The sequence below is a fragment of the Macaca fascicularis genome, chromosome 3 (genome assembly GCF_037993035.2).
Source record: "Macaca fascicularis isolate 582-1 chromosome 3, T2T-MFA8v1.1".
NCBI classification, from domain to species: domain Eukaryota; kingdom Metazoa; phylum Chordata; class Mammalia; order Primates; family Cercopithecidae; genus Macaca; species Macaca fascicularis.
The window spans coordinates 5,774,444-5,792,222 of record NC_088377.1 but is presented as its reverse complement, the minus strand read 5'-3'; the positions used below and the strand labels follow the sequence as shown (position 1 = coordinate 5,792,222).

Sequence of the window (17,779 nt, the reverse complement as noted above, 5' to 3'; positions counted from 1 at the left end):
GTGAGCAGGAAGCCTGGGGACATGCCTCCGTGACACAGCCTGAGGGCTGCCAGCCCCTACCAGAAGCTGGGAGAGACAAGAAGGGCCCTCCCCTGGAGCTTCTGTGAGAAGTGCAGCCCTGCCCACACCTGGATTTTGGACTTCTGGCCTCCACAACTGCAAGAAAATAAATGTATATTATCTCATGCCAACCAGTTCGTGGCTGTTTGTTAAGGCAGCCGTAGGAAATTAATGTAAAAGTGAGTCCCATTTTGCAGGAAACTTGAATCAGACCAACCAACGTTAAGATGTGTCAGTAAAACTATAGAATGATGGTTCTAATATAAACAATAAAACTATAGAACTTTGTGACTATGGAAAGAATTCTTCAGTATCCAAGGAGAAAAAGTCACGTGAATGAGGAAAAATAAGACATGCTTTAGTTTTCTCCACAAATACTCACTTTTGAAAGACACTAGAGAAAAAATATATGTGTGTGTGTGTGTGTGTGTGTGTGTGTGTGTGTGTGTGTATAAAGTGTTAAGGAAAAAAAAATGTGACCCAAATGCATAAAACCCAGGCAGATCATTCTTCAAGTATAAAGGCCATGGAGAGGTGCTCACATGCGTGAAAGCCCTTGGGGAAGATGGTGTCCAACTTTGGATGGGGCCCATGGGAGGCTGAACAAAACCTAGCCATTGGAGAGCTGGGTGAAGTCAGGTACAGGAGGACTGGTAGGAAGGAGAGAACCTCTTGCCTTATAGAATGACTAAGCAACTGTGGGAAATATGGGTATCAAAAACAAATCTTGAAAATATATAAACAACAGTGTAACCTATGGAGAGGTTGGTGGGACTGAGATTCCTGGTGACACAGGTACATTCACCAACTCATCTTCCTTCATGGAAGGAAATTCTGACAGACAATAGATAAAAAATATTGGCAGGTAGGTAAAAAAGAAAGATGGTCATGCATTATGTAAAATTACAGAAAAGCTTATCATGAAAGTAAAAATAATGTTATAATCCAGCACTTCTTCTCATTGCTCCCTCTCCTAGAGCACCCCGTGTCCTTTCCAAACCTCTTGATTTTTTTTGAGATGGAGTCTTGCTCTCTTGCTAGGCTCGAGTACAGTGGTGCCATCTCGGCTCACTGCAACCTCCACCTCCCAGCTTCAAGCGACTCTCCTGCCTCAGCCTCCCAAGTAGCTGGGATTACAGATGCGCACTACCACGCCTGGCTAATTTTTGTATTTTCAGTAGAGATGAGGTTTCACTGTGTTAGCCAGGTTGGTCTCTATCTCCTGACCTCATGATCTGCCCGCCTCGGCCTCCGAAAGTGCTGGGATTATAGTCCTGAGCCACCGCGCCTGGTCACATCTTGTGTTTTTTAGAAGTGTGCGGAGTGGGGATCCCACAAATACCATTCTAAGTTGCTAAATCAAGAGAAGAGGTTAAGAGATATCACATAAAGTTATAAAGAAAATGACTGAAATAATTTAAAAATAGACGTAAAGCTTGCAGATCACCAGAACAATTACTAAATACCAGAAATCTGTATAGTAAAGATGAAAAGAATAAAAGAAGAAACATTATAGCAGACAGTGTCACATAGGAAGAGATAGGATGAGGAAAAAGGTATATAACTGGATGCAAAATGATAAATTCATCTCTTAAAATAATTCAGTTTGGGGGAATGTTTAAAAGATGGTGCAGGGATTCTGACATGCCTGCCCCCTTTGAGAGTCAGGTTGTGGTGAGTTACTGATAGCTTTGTGTTTAGTATTTAAGAGCAGAAAGAGAGAGAACCCCACCCTTCAGGAATATCCGGTTCAACCAGACTGACCTAGAGACGGATCTCCTTCACTTACTTTGACCTGTTACCGACAATTTGATACATACAAGAATTACTCAGCCTCCAACAATTTATCTCCTGTAAAATCCATGTAAATGCAGATTTGTTTGGCGTCCTCTAAGTGGAAAAATCGCACACTTCCCTCTGCTCTGACACCGCAGTGATCAACTCAGAAGACTTCCGGGACCAAGTGTGTGGGGATTTCTCCACACACAAACAATCGATCAGTTCTGCAACAGACACCAGCTGCGTGTCCTCTAATTTAGCTCAGTTCCTACACTGTCTGCCTGGGGATGGCGTCGGACCCCAGAGTGAGGGCCCAGTCCCCCAAGACTGCCCCCAACTTCCATGCTAGTCGCGAGCTCCGGGTCATTGTCTGTGCTTCTGATCGATCGGCTACAAACGGAAGATTTCCAGGACCCTATCCTTGGTTTGATTAATTTGCTAGATTTGCTCACAGAACTCAGGAAAACACGTACACCGGTTTATTATAAAGGGCATTACAGAAGAGAGAGATGAAGAGATGTGTAGGGTGAGGTGTAGGGGGACGGTTTCAGAACTTCCGTGCCATCCCTGTACACGCCACCCTCCAGGAAGCTTAGCTGTCTGGAAATTTAAGGAACTGTGTTCTTTTGGGGTTTTGTGGAAGCTTCATTATGTAGACATGATTGATTAAGCCATTGGCCATTGGTGATCAGCTTAACCTTCAGCTCCTTCCCGCTCCTGAAGGTTGGGGGCGGGGCTGAAAGTCCCAGTCCTCTAATCCTGCCTTGCTCTTTCCGGTGACCAGCCCCCATCCCGAAGCTACCTAGGGGCTGCCAGCCATCAGTCAACTCACAGCATACAAAAACACATCACTTTGGAGATCCCAGAGATTTTAGGAGTTGTATGCCAGGAAATGGGGATGGAATCAAATACGTATTTCACAATCTTTCATGCCCTTTTGTATGTTTATGAGAAATTAGGATTAAATCTAATCCAAATTGTGGCTTTGAAACTTGGGGGTGTTGAGCATCTAATATTTGGATGGAGAACCAGATAATAAATTATATAGAATAATATATATGTAAATATATTTTTGTATATGTGAGATTACATTCTATCTGAAATCTACCAAAACACCTCTGTAAAGGAGCAAGATCTTACATGTTTTCTAGGATCTGTGTATTTGTAAATAGAAATTGAGAATAGAGCATTCGTTTACTAAAACTAAGATGTTTAAAGTGACGTTTATAATCTCATTAGTTAGAGTGCCTTTGCTGGCTGGGTGTGGTGGCTCATGCCTGTAATCCCAGCATTTTGGGAGGCCAAGGTGGGTGGATCACTTGAGGTCAGGAGTTCAAGACCAGCCTGGGCAACACAGTGAGACTCCCTCTCAAAAAAAAAAGTATATTAAAAAAAAAAAAAAGCAGAGTGCCTTTGCCATTGTTTTAGATTCACTTCAAACCTTCATCCCCCAAATCTTTTTCTCTACCATTCCTACAAAGTTTTTGTGAACATGATCTTCATTGTTCGGGAGGGAATTCTCTAAAGTCACAAAGTAGATTTTCATTTGAGAAAACAGGGACGTCACCACAAGTTATAGCACTGCCCCTGGCAGATGCCCAGGATCGTCGTTCATTTCTCTCCACTATTTCCACGGCCTCCTGCAGGGGAAGGGGCATGGTACTTAGTAGATTAGGGAAGTAGGAGCCTGACTTTGTTTTTGCCAACAGCTCGAAAACTGTGTGTGCGGAACCTACACACGGCTGGTGTGTGTGCACAGACTGCATTATCCTTGCTTGTTTATTTTTTTGGAATCTGTTACCTTTGTACCAAGGGCAAAATGAGTGTCTTTGATTTCACCTTTGAGAATAATTTCGTTGTTGATTCCACAAATGTGTGAGTGTCTTCTGTGTGCCTGGCCCTGTTGGAGGCATGCATGGCAGACAGAGCAGCAAACAGCAAAAATCCCTGCCAGAGGGAGGCAGCAGGAGCTGCCGGGACCCTGTGAATGGTATGATTGCTCGTGGGGCCCAGGCGGTGGCTGAGTTGGTTACAAGCATGCGCTCGGAGTCTGACTCTGGGTTCCAGCCTCAGCTCTGCCACTTGCCCTTGTAGAGTTGGGGAGGTCAGCCTCTCTGCACCTCAGTGTTTCCATCTGTGACATGGAGTGATGACCGTGCTGCCCTTGGAGTGCTGTTATGAGGTTGAAAGAAACTAATGGATATAGGAAGTGCTGACAGCATTACCCAGCCCACTGCAGGCCGTGTTCAGTGTCTGCCATCACTGTTATGTGAGAGGCGTGGTGTTATGCCGGGGAAAGGGAATGGGAATGCACAGATCGGCAGGAGACTAGGAACAGCAGTTCTCCCAAAGGGCCGGCCAGGGTCAACTTCGCGGAGAAGGTGGTGTTGAAGGAAGCCTGGAAGGGAGCAATGGGCTGTGCCACGTGAACCTGGCTATCCTGGGGAGCAGCCCCCACCCCAGCAGGGTGGCCAGGGGGAAGGCCCTCCCTTTGGGGCACGTCTGGGGCATTCATGGAGTGGCCTGGTGGTCAGCGTGTCTTGGAGGAATGAGGTCAGGGTGTGGCGAGTGACTCGGCAGACCATGTGAGGACTTTGCCTGTTGCTCTGGGTGACATGAGAGCCGAGGGAGGTGGAGGGCTGGCTCCCTCTGACGTAACTGTAATAGGACTGTGGTGGCTGCTGGTTGGAAGTAGGCCTAGGAAGGAAGCAGGGACACCGACGAGGACAAGGAGGGGATGACAGTGGTGTGGACCCCCAGTCTCCTTGGAGGAGGTGAGGGGTGGGCAGGTGTGGGCCAGAACCTGAAGGCAGAGTCCTCAGGAACTCCTGGTGGCTGGATGTGGGGCGTGAGGGGAAGGAAGCCCTAGGGATCACCTCTGGCGTGGCCTGGCCAGACCTGATGGAGCTGCCGTCGACCAGGATGGCCAAGTCCATCAGAAGAGCAGGGGTAGGGGCAGCCGGAGCTCAGTTCGGTCTATGCCAGGCCTGAGATGATGTCCCATCTCAAGATGTTTCCTGGACCTGCTGTAACTAAGTACACAAACTGAGAGCTTAAAACAACACAAATGGGCCAGGTGCAGTGGCTCATGCCTGTAATCCCAGCGCTTTGGGAGGCCACGACGAGAGGATCACTTGAGCCTAGGAGTTCAAGACTAGCCTGGGCAACATAGTGAGACCCCTTCTACAAAAAATAAAAATAAATTAGCCAGGCATGGTGGTACACGCCTGTGGTCCCAGCTACTTTGGAGGCTGAGGTGAGAGGATCCCTTGAACCCAGGAGTTTGAGGCTGTAGTGAGTCATGGTTGTGCCACTGTACTCCAGCCTGGGCGACAGAGTGAGACACTGTCTGAAAAAAAAAAAAAAAAAAAAGGCCCAGGATTGTATTATTTCACAGTTCTAGAGGCAAGAAATCTGAAATCAAGGTGTTGGTGGGGCCATGCATCCTCTGAAACTCCAGGTGGAGCCATCCGTTCCTCTTCCAGCCCCTGGCCATGGTCCTCAGTCCTTGGTGTTCTTGTGTCACTCCCATCCCTATCTCTGCTGTCACTTGGCACCCCCCTGTGTGTCTGCTTTCCGTGCATTTTCCTCTGCCCAGAAGGACGCCTGTGATACTGGATTAGAGCTCACCCCCGTGGTCCTCACCTTCACTTGATTACCTCTGTGAAGACCTTTTTTCCAAATAAAGGCACATTCACAGTTTGGAAAACACATCTCAACCCATAAAAGATGACTATTAGCCAGCCAGGGGGAGGTGTTGAATAGGTAGAACCCAGAGCGCATGCGCAGGCCTGGGCTGAGCTGTAAGCCTGGGGATCGTCGACACGCGGATGGCATTTGAAGCCTCGAGACTCAGTGGGAACACCAAGGGTGTGAGTGGATGGATCCCAGAAGTGATTCCTGAGCTGAGCCCTGGGAAAGTTCAGCAGGTCGGGGAGATGAGAAGCACCCAACAGTGAAACTAATGTGAGGAGTCAGGGAAGGAGGAAGTCAGAAAAGTGTGGGGCCCAGGATCCAGAGTGAAGAATGTTTCCGGGAAGAGGGAGCGAGACTGAATCAGATCCTGCCGACAGGTCATCTCAGAGGCAAACGCTGGACCCAGCTAAACTGAGGTCCTTGGCAAAATTATTCTATAATTGTTGCTAAGATAATCTTAGGCAAAAACTTGCCTATTTTGCCTTTTCTTTTCTTTTCTTTTCTTTTTTTTTTTTTTTTTTTTTTTGAGATAGAGTATCATTCTGTCACCCAGGCTGGAATGAGGTGGTGCGATCTAGGCTCACTGCAAGCTCCGCCTCCTGGGTTCAAGCAATTCTCCTTCCTGGGTTCAAGCAATTCTCCTGCCTCAGCCTCCCGAGTAGCTGGGACTACAGGCATGTGCCACCACGTTTGGCTAATTTTTTGTATTTTGAATAGAGATGGGGTTTCACTATTTAGCCAGGATGGTCTCGGTCTCCTGACCTCGTGATCCGCCCGCCTCGGCCTCCCATAGTGCTGAGATTACAGGCGAGCCACCGCACCTGGCCTATTTTGATTTCTTTAGTCCATAGCTTTTTAAACTTGTTTTTCAACCTTTTGGGCTATATCTCTGTGGCCTGTGTTTATTTCTAAAAGGTGTGTTCATTCTGTAACAATTGGGCATGTATCTGGACTTGGGATAGATGCTGGGCATAAAATGATGAGTAACATACACACCTGCCCTGAGACATGGTTCACTGGGGAAGATGAGTGAGGCAACGGGATACAGGGCAACAGCCCAATAGCATTGGTCGCTAGGGGACTGCAGATTAAAACCACGGTGAGGTACCATTCCACACCCATTAGTATGGTTCACATTGAAAAGACCAACACCACCAAATTTGGGGGCGGATACAGAGTAAATACACCAAATGGCCCATGGATCCATCGCTCATGGGAATATAACCTGGTAGACCCACATTGCAGACCTGTTCAGCAGTTTTCTTTAAAACGTTAAAAATGTGTCTAGTCAGCCGGGCGCGGTGGCTCATGCCTGTAATCCCTGCACTTTGGGAGGTCGAGGCAGGCAGATCACGAGGTCAGGAGATCGAGACCATCTTGGCTAACACGGTGAAACTCCGTCTCTACTAAAAATACAAAAAACTAGCCGGGCGTGGTGGCGGGCGCCTGTAGTCCCAGCTACTCAGGAGACTGAGGCAGGAGAATGGTGTGAACCTGGGAGGCGGAGCTTGCAGTGAGCCAAGATGGTGCTACTGTACTCCAGCCTGGGCGACAGAGTGAGACTCTGTCTCAAAAAAAAAAAAAAAAAAAAAAAGTATCTAGTCTATGATCCAAAAAGTTTCACTCCTAGTATTTACCCAAGAGAAATGAAAATATATGTCTGCAAAAAGACCTATACAGTGTGTCCATAGCTGTCTTATTCATAGTAGCCTCAAACTGGACACAACTCAAGGGCACATCAAAAGCAGAGGCAAATTATCGTGTGTCCCTGCACAGTGAAGAAAAACAAAGGGCTGATGCAACATGAGGATGTCTCAGAGACAAGCTGCACTTAAGAAACCATGCTAAAAAACAAACACACAGAAACCCGCATCATGACATTTATAGAATGTTCAAGAACTGATGAAACCAGTCCACGGTCACAAAAGCCAGAAAGTGGTTGCTTCTGGGGACCAGAAGGGAAAGGGGCATAAAGGGACCTTTTGAGGTGAATAGAAATTTCTGCATCTTGGTTTGGGACACATGCCAGAACTCACCAGGCGAACATTTAAGATCTTGCATTTTTATTATACACAAACTATATCTCAAATAACCTAAAAAACGATGCTTGTGACAGGTGTTCCCAGGTTCCGTGCAGGGAGGTGAGGGGCCACCACCTGCCATGAGGAGGCTGGGAGGCATCCTGGGGAGGGGAGGCCATGTTGGATCGGGGTTTCCAGGTGAGATTTGGAATAGCAAGGGGAGGGTGAGCCCAGTGGAGGGCTAAACCTGGCCAAAAGCCCGGAGATAAGAAGGAGCTCAGCCTTGGTTTCAAGCACCAACGGCCTAAAAAGAAAACCCAGTTATTTAACAGAATCCATTCTCTTTGAAGGCTCAGTGTGTATCTGAGACAAGACCATTTTCCCCTCTCCAGTGCAAGCTTCTTCATGGACTTTGTTCAGATTTCAATTTTATAATAGCTTTTTGTATTCCCCTCATCAGTATACTTTTTTTTGTTCCAACTGATGAATTATTCTTGGTACTTAGTTTTAAAAAAATTATTCAAGAGTATTGCCTTATTAAAATAACTTGATGCTTTCTTTTTTTCTTTCTCTCCTTGAAACATAAAAGCTACAGATTCTCGTTGACACTGGAAGCAGTAACTTTGCCGTTGCGGGAGCCCCGCACTCCTACATAGACACGTACTTTGACACAGAGAGGTAAGTGCTGGCCCCTTGGCTGGTGTGCTGGGCTGGGGTACTGCATGATCCACATGCTTCAAAATGCAGCGGAGCATAACAGCCAGAAAGCTGTTTCATTTTAAGGGGGATACTGATACGGATGTGTATGTACATGTGCGTGTACATACATGTGGACATGTGTATGCATATGTGCATGTTCATTCCATCCTCAAATTCACAGCAGGGGTCTCCTGATAGCCTTCACGCATTTACGTGAGATTCGTTTTCTAAAAATCCAAGTCAAACACAACTCCTGTAGTTATCCAAGTCACAGGGAGCTTGTGGCCCTTTGGTGGTTATTGCAGCAGCTTTAGTTCTGCAGTGGAGGTGGGCTGGAGCAGGGGACAGGTCTTGGGGGTCTGTGAGGCCACTCTGGCCAAGGGTGTGGGGTCGCTTCCTCGGCTGAAGGGATACACGGAAACCCCCCTTCACATAGTTCAGTAGGGGTTAAGGTGTGGTTCCTGGAAGCCGTTTCTGTGGGTTGGTTTGCAACACTCATTTGGAAGAGTGAGTTTTGTGAGCACAAAGTATTAAGGGCCAAGACTGAGGCTGCACATGAACAATTATGGGGTGGAGTTGAGAAAAAAAAGTGGAGCCAGATGGAGGTCTCTGGAATAGAACAAGTTCTGTCCATGCAGGCTTCAGAGCAGCCCTGGGTGGGGTTTGGGGAGGCCCCCAGTGGCCTGTGGCAGCCTTCAGCTCTGCAGGAGCCCATGGGGTCTAGAGTCACCGCCCTCTGAACTGGAAGCTGCTCAAATGCTGTGCATGTTTTGATGTCACAACTATTTTTACGATCCTGAAATTTAAACTCAACAGACAGAACAGGTAAGCTGACGTGCTGGTTCGTTTTTTAGGGTCATGAATCATCGAGGGTCTCGGTAACTGTCATATTGGGTTTCCCTACTGTAAATTCTTTTCCTGACTTCCCTTTCTCACTTTCCTTATCCTTAGTGCTTTGTTCCAGGGAATAAAGGCCAGCTCTAGTTGGGGACAAAAGGAGGAGGAAGAATAGCTGAAGTCTTCTGAAAATGCCAGGCAATTTAATAAAGCGAGATGATTTGCCGTGTATGAAAGAAAGCATAGAGGAAACCCTGTATATCTATTCTACCTACGCCACATCCTGGGCTCCACTTTGGTGCCATAAATGACGGGGCCTCCTACCCGTATGGCTACAGCTGCATGCTGGGGAGAGGGCTATGGTGGCCAGTGCTCTGTGAGGCTTCAGAAAAATGTGGCTGGCCCCTCCCTCAAGGAACTGATAGCTTGGTTTATGGCTTCATGTGTTGGTAAGCTTCCTTCATTGATATTCCCGGATATAACACCTGCCTGTGATCAGTATGTGCCCAGCTGTTGCTATAACCACAAACGTGTGTAGAAGTAGTGGTGGTGGTTCTCTCTGTGTGTGCAGCAGACGCTTGGTTTACGATGGCTTGTGCTGCCCCTTCCCACTCAGATCTGTGATTCATCCAAGTCCTCAGTCCCCAAACAGCCCTCACCTCCAACTGTTCATTCTGGACTACTTCATCATGGAACAGGACTTGGAGTTGGTCCAAACCTCTCATTTTGATTTCTGCAGTACAGGAGGTCGGGGAGACAGGGGACTTGCCCAAATTCAATCATTGAGACCAGCAGTCCCCAAACCTTCAGCCAACACCCGCTTTTTATAACAAGTGCTTTGTCATTCCCTGAAGTGACTGCAAAAGTCATATGACTTATCTACACACACAGCTCAAAGTGCCCTGACGTAATGTGGGGGGAATACAAGGGAAGTAATGTATAACCAGGTAATCAGAACCTCAATGCATGAACACCCTGGCTCCGTGGTGCTAGGAGATCATGCAATAGGTGGGTGCTGGAGGTGAGTTAACATCACTGTGGACATGTACACCCAGTGTAGACTGATCAAGGCAGGCTGACTTAGACTCACCCACCCCAAGCTGCTCAGTTTGCTGTCTTAGTCTGTTGCACTACTATAAAAGAATACCCAAGGCTGGGTAATTTACAAAGAACAAAGGTTTATTTGCCTCATGGTTCTGCAGGCTGTACAGGAAGCATGGCGTCAGGATCTCATGCTGCTTCTAGTCATGGTGGAAAGCGAAGCAGAGCCAGTGTGCAGAGATCACATGGGAGAGAGGAAGCAAGGGTAGGGGAAGGACGTGCCAGGCTTTTTTTTTAACAATCAATCAGCCCTCCCTGGAACTAACAGAGTGAGACCTCAGTCATTATTATGGGCAAGGCACAAAGCCATTCTTGAGAGATCTGACCTCAGCACCTAAACACTTTCCACCAGGCCCCACTTCCTATACTGGGGATCAAATTTCAACATGAGAATTGGAGGGGACAGATATCCAAACTCTATCAGTTGCTGATATGATTTTCCAAAATGGAAAATAATCTTAGGAAAGTTCCAAGTAAAACGAACAGAAAGAGAATCAGCTTCCCTGGATTTCCATAGTAGCGAATATGCAATATATACTAAACCTATGTAGAAAAGGTTTTGTGCACATATGAATGGGAGGTGCATTCTGTGCTCAGATGATCCAGCAGATTTCACCCATGCAGATGCCCAGAGCAACTTTGGAAAGTGGTGTGGGATGGGAACAATGCTTCATTTTGCATGACCATCCTTCACATTCCAGGATAACCAGCATGCTTATCAAATACACCCCTAGAGTTTCCAAAACTTACCCTAGGGGACAGGACCTTCCTCTCTGAGAACCACTTATCTGAATGGTCCCTGATGGTCCCAGCCCTGTATTGTTTCCACTGCAGGGCTCTAGTCTGTGTGGCACGTTTTCCACATTTCCCCCTGACTGGGGCTCAGCACATAGGGGCAGAACCAACACACGTGGAGCTTGCATTTTCTCATTTAGCAGTTCTTTTCCCCTTAGGATAGGTTTTTCTCTCATCATCTGTAGATGCAAGATACAGTAGAAAACAGTAAAGCACAGTAAAGTCAAGGTTAGGGTGATATGGATAATTACTTTCCAGATTTAAAGGGAACCATGCAAGTCAAGCCCTATGGATGGCTACTTTTTTCATGGCAGGTAAATAGCAGTTCTGTGGCAGCTGCTCATAGCCAGAGTCCATCAAGGTCAAAGTATGCTTCTCAATCCACACATCCTTTCGCTATGCAGATGCAATTGTTGAAACCTTCAAGGGTAAATAATACTCCACATCATGAAGACTATGTGCAATATTTCATCAACCGTAGACAGCCCAGCATCTTTCTCGGCTCCCTTCAACTGTGTTCAGTGTTTGGTTGAGCTGTGCTTCTCTTTCCGGCTACCATGGGACACATCTGTCTTACTTACCTGCTAGCCCTGTTTGGTGTATTCAGGTGGATTTTGTACCCATCACCAGGTTTGCATTCAAATGGCAGATGGTTCCTGTTTTTCATCCTTTGGGCGTCTGTAGTCCGTATGCGTTTGATGAATGTGAAAACTCCTGGGATCATCCAGAACTCCTTTGATGACTAAGCCTTCCCTCCTGCTAATCTCACAAGATAATTCAGGATTCCTTGCCACCATTCTGACCACTCAAGGTCCTGATCTGTTTCTCCTTTTGTGGGTAAATAAAAAGAGAAATAACAGAACATACCAGTGTCTAGGGAAAGCCCCTCAATGGTCGGTTTCACCCCATTGCCACTTCCACCATTCAAATTCATTTATTTATTTTTTTTTTTTGAGACGGAGTCTCGCTCTGTCGCCCAGGCTGGGGTGCAGTGGCCGGATCTCAGCTCACTGCAAGCTCCACCTCCCGGGTTTACGCCATTCTCCTGCCTCAGCCTCCTGAGTAGCTGGGACTACAGGCGCCCGCCACCTCGCCCGGCTAGTTTTTTGTATTTTTTAGTAGAGATGGGGTTTCACCGTGTTAGCCAGGATGGTCTCGATCTCCTGACCTCGTGATCCACCCGTCTCGGCCTCCCAAAGTGCTGGGATTACAGGCTTGAGCCACCGCGCCCGGCCCCACCATTCAAATTCAGCGTACCTTCCTTATTCGCGAGTACTGCAGAGACTGACTTATTACGTATAACACATCGCTCACCTTTTGGGTCTCTACCCTGGTACCGCCTTTCTTTTCAAGAGACCATTCTTCAACAGAACTGTAAGGTTTCTTCTTGGCTGAATCAGAGATGATGCATCTCACTTCTGAGTTTGAGGTGAGTTCTATTCCCTCAACTACATCCCTGCTACCATGCTTGCTTCGCAAGTTAAATACTTTCTTAGATTGATATTAACCTTGTTTCCTTTTATCTGCTTTTTACATGTTTTATTATGGTTGATATGCTTTATGATTGAAAGACATGAATATTTTCTTTCAATGTCAGTTATGTATAATTAATTTGTCTAATGTTTTCATCTAACTTTAGAGTTGGCCTAAGTTATACTTTCAACCATTGTATTTGATGGGAGCCAAGAGACCGTCCTTTTGCCTTCTCAATTTTTGACAAAGGTTTCTTTTCTGAGCTGCAGCTCTCTGCCCTGTGATGTGTCTGTATTTGCTTGTGCTTCTGATCTCTCTTAGTTATAATAAGGTTCTGGTTGGGTTTGTCCGCCTCTGATTCACGTCCTGTCTTTGGATATTCAGGTCTAATGCTTCCTGAAACATGTTACAGTAATTGGAGTTTTGGCGTGGGGTTCTTTGACAAGATCTCTTTGATTTATGGAATGAGATGTCAGGCTACCATTAGTCATTTGTGAGCTCATCTTTATCAGAATCCATCTTTTCATGGTGGTGAATGTTCCAGTGAGTTACTATAGAGCAAAAAAGAAGAAAAGAAAAGATCATGCATTTTTTAAATGTACATCTTTTTTAGCCAATAAAATCTCACCTCCAGCTAGCTGGCTTGAAGAGTGATCCAGTATACTCATCCCTTGACCCTCCATGAATCTATTCAGGAAATTAAGTATATTTCCATTAAAATGTCTCCTTACTTCTGTCTGTACTATATCCGGGGTGAAGCTCACAGAGCAAGAGACCAATGTATTTTCCTCAACTAATGCTTGTAAGTGGAATTAGGGACTTCTTTTAGAAGGCTAAACTGGATACAGATCAAATGGCTTTCCGTTGAATGAGGATAGATATTTTTACCTGATTATTGAGATCATTTCTCAAGCATGTCCATCATTTGCCTGATAGAAGGGCACTTGCCATTTTGGAGCCTGTGAGCATTTAACATTATTGAGGATGTTGATGAAACACCAGGCTGAGCAGGCTGAGCTGACCCTGAACCTCAGGGTCTCATGCATTCAGGTCTGGTGACTTCCAGAATCACAGAAGATTAAGAGGGGCATCTGGTAACCTGGGCCAGGACAGTAAGCCCACTGGTAGATTTCTGACCCTGAGAGCCCCAGGGAGGTCCTGAGCAGAGTTCTTTAGGAGACTCAGCATTTCCTGGGTCAAGTGGCTTAGGAGAACCAGAACTGACCCAAGGATTGAACTCTAGAATTCTCCACATCCACCTTCTCTTTTCGTGTTCTCTGCAAACAACAGCAGGTTTCTTTTGAAATAGTAAAATGTTCTGCAGCTCTTTTCCCCTCAGTTCAGTTGATTTCACTTTCTAATCCTGCATTCCCTGAGCACTCTTATCAGAGGTAGAACATCTTCTGAGTTTGGTTCAAAGTGTTTATTTTACTGTGAGCGGGCTTTTTCCTGACCTCCCACATCCCTGATTGATTGCTGTTTCTGAGCACCCGGAATGGACATTGCCAAGGAGAAGCCCATCCAGGTTTCTTGCTCCATGCATTTAATTATTGTGCAGAGCAATTGAGAGCCAAAGTATTTTAGTCCCAAGAGGTGGGGTGCTAGAAAATGAAGATGAAGACGTATTTTTTATTTAAAGTGCTGGAAACTCTGTGCTACTAATAACCCCTAGAGTCACTTATGATTCTTCTGTGGGGTTTTACTCAGAGGTTTAGTTCAAGGAACCCAGAGAATATGAATATGAACCGAGAATTACCTTTTTTTTTTTTTAACATTATCTTGGACTGTGCTTTCTACAAGGCTAGACACAAGTCACATGTGGCTATTTTAATGAATGTTAAATAAAATAGAAGTTAAGTCTTTCAGTTGCACTATAATCACATTTCAAGTGTTCATTAGTCACAAGCGGCCAGCTTATTGGGCAGCGTAGACAGAATATTTCTGTCGTCACAGGAGGTTCTGTTGGACAGAGCTAGTGCAGGGCAGAGAGGAACTCTTGCCTTTTAGACACCGGTTGCACAAGAGCTTGAAGCGTCACCACCTCTCCTTGACCTCCTTAGCCAAGTCACCCCACACACATTGGCTCCTTTCCATGGGGTGTTTGGACTTTAGAATGAGGCAGCATTAGATTCAGTAAGAGTAGCTCTATAGGAGCTTTTTCCAGAAACAAACAAACAAACAGAAAATCCTGATGATTTGCTTTGGGTGCAAATCTCATGTTGAAATATGATTCTCAGTGTTGGACCTGGGGCCTCAGGGGAGGCGTTTGGGTCAAGGGGGCAGATGCCTCATGAATGACTTGTTGCCCTCATCAAGGCAATGAGTGAGTTCTCGCTCCTTTAGTTCACATGAGAGCTGGTTGTTTAAAGGAGCCGCGCACCTCCTCCTCTCTCTCTTGCCCCAGCTCTCACCATGTGATGTACTGTGTCTGCCTTTGCCCTCTACCTTGAGTGGAAGCTTCCTGAGGCCTCACCAGAAGCAGATGCCAGCACCATGCTTTGTGCACAGCCTGCAGAACCATAAGCTAAAATCATACCTCTTTTCTTTATGAATTATTCAGCCTTAAGTGTTCCTTTATAGCAATGCAAACATGGCCTAACAGACTTGAATTTTCTAATAATAACTCATAGACTGAAGAAAGGTAGCAAATGATTAGATAATTATAATAATAGCAGCTATTTTGTGGCATATCTCCTGTGTTCCAAGCTTTTGTTCTACATGCTTTACAGTATTAACTCTTTTAATCTGTGTAATTAACTTCATGAGGGATGGTATTATATTATCGCCATTTTTTAGTTGAGGAAACTGAGGCATAAAGAGAGTAAATAACTTGGCCCTGGGTCACACAGCTAATAAAGTATTGAACTCATATTTGAACCCAGGCAGTATAACTCCAGCTGCCTCTTGTCTCTCTGGAAATGACACCAAAATATCCAGAGTACTCCCTCTAAGGGGACCAGCAGCCTGGGCAGGAAACCAGAGAAGATACACTAAATAGATATGCCGGCTGGTTCAGGTTCTTACTAACACTACAAATTCTATGGAGTTTTCTATAGCCTGGACAGAGTAAAACTAAATTTTTCAAAAGGAAGTCATAGCACTTTAAACTGTTTAGGAAAGATACAATTACTCTACCAGGGCCAGGCAAGGTGCCTCACACCTGTAATCCCAGCACTGTGGGAGGCTGAAGCAGGTGGATCACCTGAGTTCAGGAGTTTGAGACCAGCCTGACCAACATGGTGAAACCTTATATCTACTAAAAATACAAAAATTAGTTGGGCATAGTGGCATGTGCCTGTAATCCCAGCTATTAGGGAGGCTGGGGCAGGAGAATTGCTTGAATCCAGGGGGCGGAGGTTGCAGTGAGCCAAGATGGCACCATTGCACTCCAGCCTGGGTGCCATAGTGAGACTCCATCTCAACAACAACAACAACAACAACAAACAGTTATTCTACCATGCCGGGAGGTATGGTTTGGCTGTGACCCCACTCAAATCTCATCTTGAATTGTAGCTCCCATAATTATCATGTATTGTGGGAAGGACCCCGTGGGAGATAATTGAATCAAGGGGGTGGTCTTTGCCCATACGCTGTCTCATGGTAGTGAATAAGTCTCACAAGATCTGATGGTTTGATAAGGGGAAACCCCTTTCAGTTGGCTTTCATTTCTCTCTTCCCTTCGCCATGTAAGACGTGCCTTTCACCTTCTACCATGATTGTGAGGACTCCCCAGCCACATAGAATTGTGAGCCCATTTAACTTCTTTTCCTTTATAAATTACCCACCCAGTCTTGGGTATGCGTTTATCAGCAGTCTAAAAACGGACTAATACACCAGGGGTTGGCAAAGGCTAGCCCATGAGCCAAATATGACCTGCTGCCTGTTTTAGGAAATAAAGTTTTATCAGAACACAGCCATGCAAGTTTACTTACACATTGTGGCCGCTTCCACATTACGTTTGAGAGCTGGGTAGTTATCACAGAGATCCTATGGCCTACAAACCTAAAACATCTATTATTTGTTTCTTTATGGAAAAAAATTGCCAACCTCTGTACTAGATCGTATTCTCCAAGCATTTCAAGATAGTGTATTTCTGAACTTGAGGAATGAACCCAAATTGTCAAAATGGACTGAATAATTTAGTATTTTTATTGCTATTCAACATAAACGTGTGCATCCCCTCATGTGGCAGGCACATCTGAATTTATATTGGCACTAAAGCTTGGCATTCCACCAATCTTCAGATACCCTTTTTCAAAGACCTGACTGCACGTTACCTGGGTAATTTCTGATGGATCCCTTAGTGCTCTAAGGTCCCTTTGTGGTCACTTTTCTGTTTCTGTGCCTGCCCATTGTTGGGAGATTTGCGCACAGAAAACATTCACTGAATGCCTCTTCTACTTTATGATCATGGTGGAGTGAACCAAGACAGTAGGCAAATGTTAAAATCCAACCATCTTTAGATTCTGTACCCCATTTTGAAGTTACAATCAGCTGTTTCCCCAAAATCTGTTTGCTAGACCTTCGTAAAATCACATTTTTCCTGATTATAAAACTTATATATGCAAAAAATGTGGAGGTACCTAACCACAAGAATAGGAGTCCCCCCACCCCCAATCCTGCCACCTCAGCTAGCCACTGTTAATATTTGAGTGTAATAAATAGTTTTGAAGGAGATTCTGTCTCTTTGACGTATTTTTCTTTTAACTTTTTCTCTACATCATTTAAAATTTCTTAGAAAAAGAAACATTTTTTTCTTTGGCACATAATAGTGCATCATATGGATATGCTGTAATTTACTGAACTGTTTCCTTGTTACTGAGCATTTGGATGGTTTCCAGCTGTTTGCTGTTATGCATAAAACATCACGACCATCTTGGCACATGAACCTCTGTCTGCTTCCTGGGTGTCTCCTTAGGGTCAGAGTCTCAGAAGTGCAGTTACTGAATTAAAGATAGTTAATATTTTTAACACTTATTAGATATACCAAGAATGAATTAATGAATTAAAGGCCAGATATGGTGGCTCATGCCTGGAATCCCAGCACTTTGGGAGGCTAAGGCAGGAGGATTGCTTGAGCCCAGGAGTTTGAGACCAACTTGGGCAACATAATGAGACCTCGTCTCTGCAAAAAAAGAAAGAAAAATATTAGCCGGGCTTGTTGGTGTGCACCTCTAGTGCCAGTTACTCAGTAGGCAGAGGCGGGAGGATCTCCTGAGTCCAGGAGTTCAAGGCTGCAGTGAGCCATGATTGTGCTATGGCACTCCAGCCTGGATGACAGAGCAAGACCTTATCTTTAAAAGAAATAATAAATGAAT

At 45.4% G+C, this 17,779-nt stretch overlaps 1 protein-coding gene across 3 annotated transcripts in view; it reads left to right on the top strand.

The window, feature by feature from the left end:
• BACE2 (beta-secretase 2) overlaps positions 1 to 17,779 on the top strand; it is a 115,407-nt gene that overhangs the window by 51,810 nt on the left and 45,818 nt on the right. For all 3 annotated transcript variants that reach the window (XM_005548655.5, XM_005548654.5, XM_074033984.1), the window contains exon 2: positions 8,146 to 8,234. In XM_005548655.5, the coding sequence (XP_005548712.1) occupies positions 8,146 to 8,234 (89 nt within the window). The remainder of the gene's footprint in view (positions 1 to 8,145; positions 8,235 to 17,779) is intronic.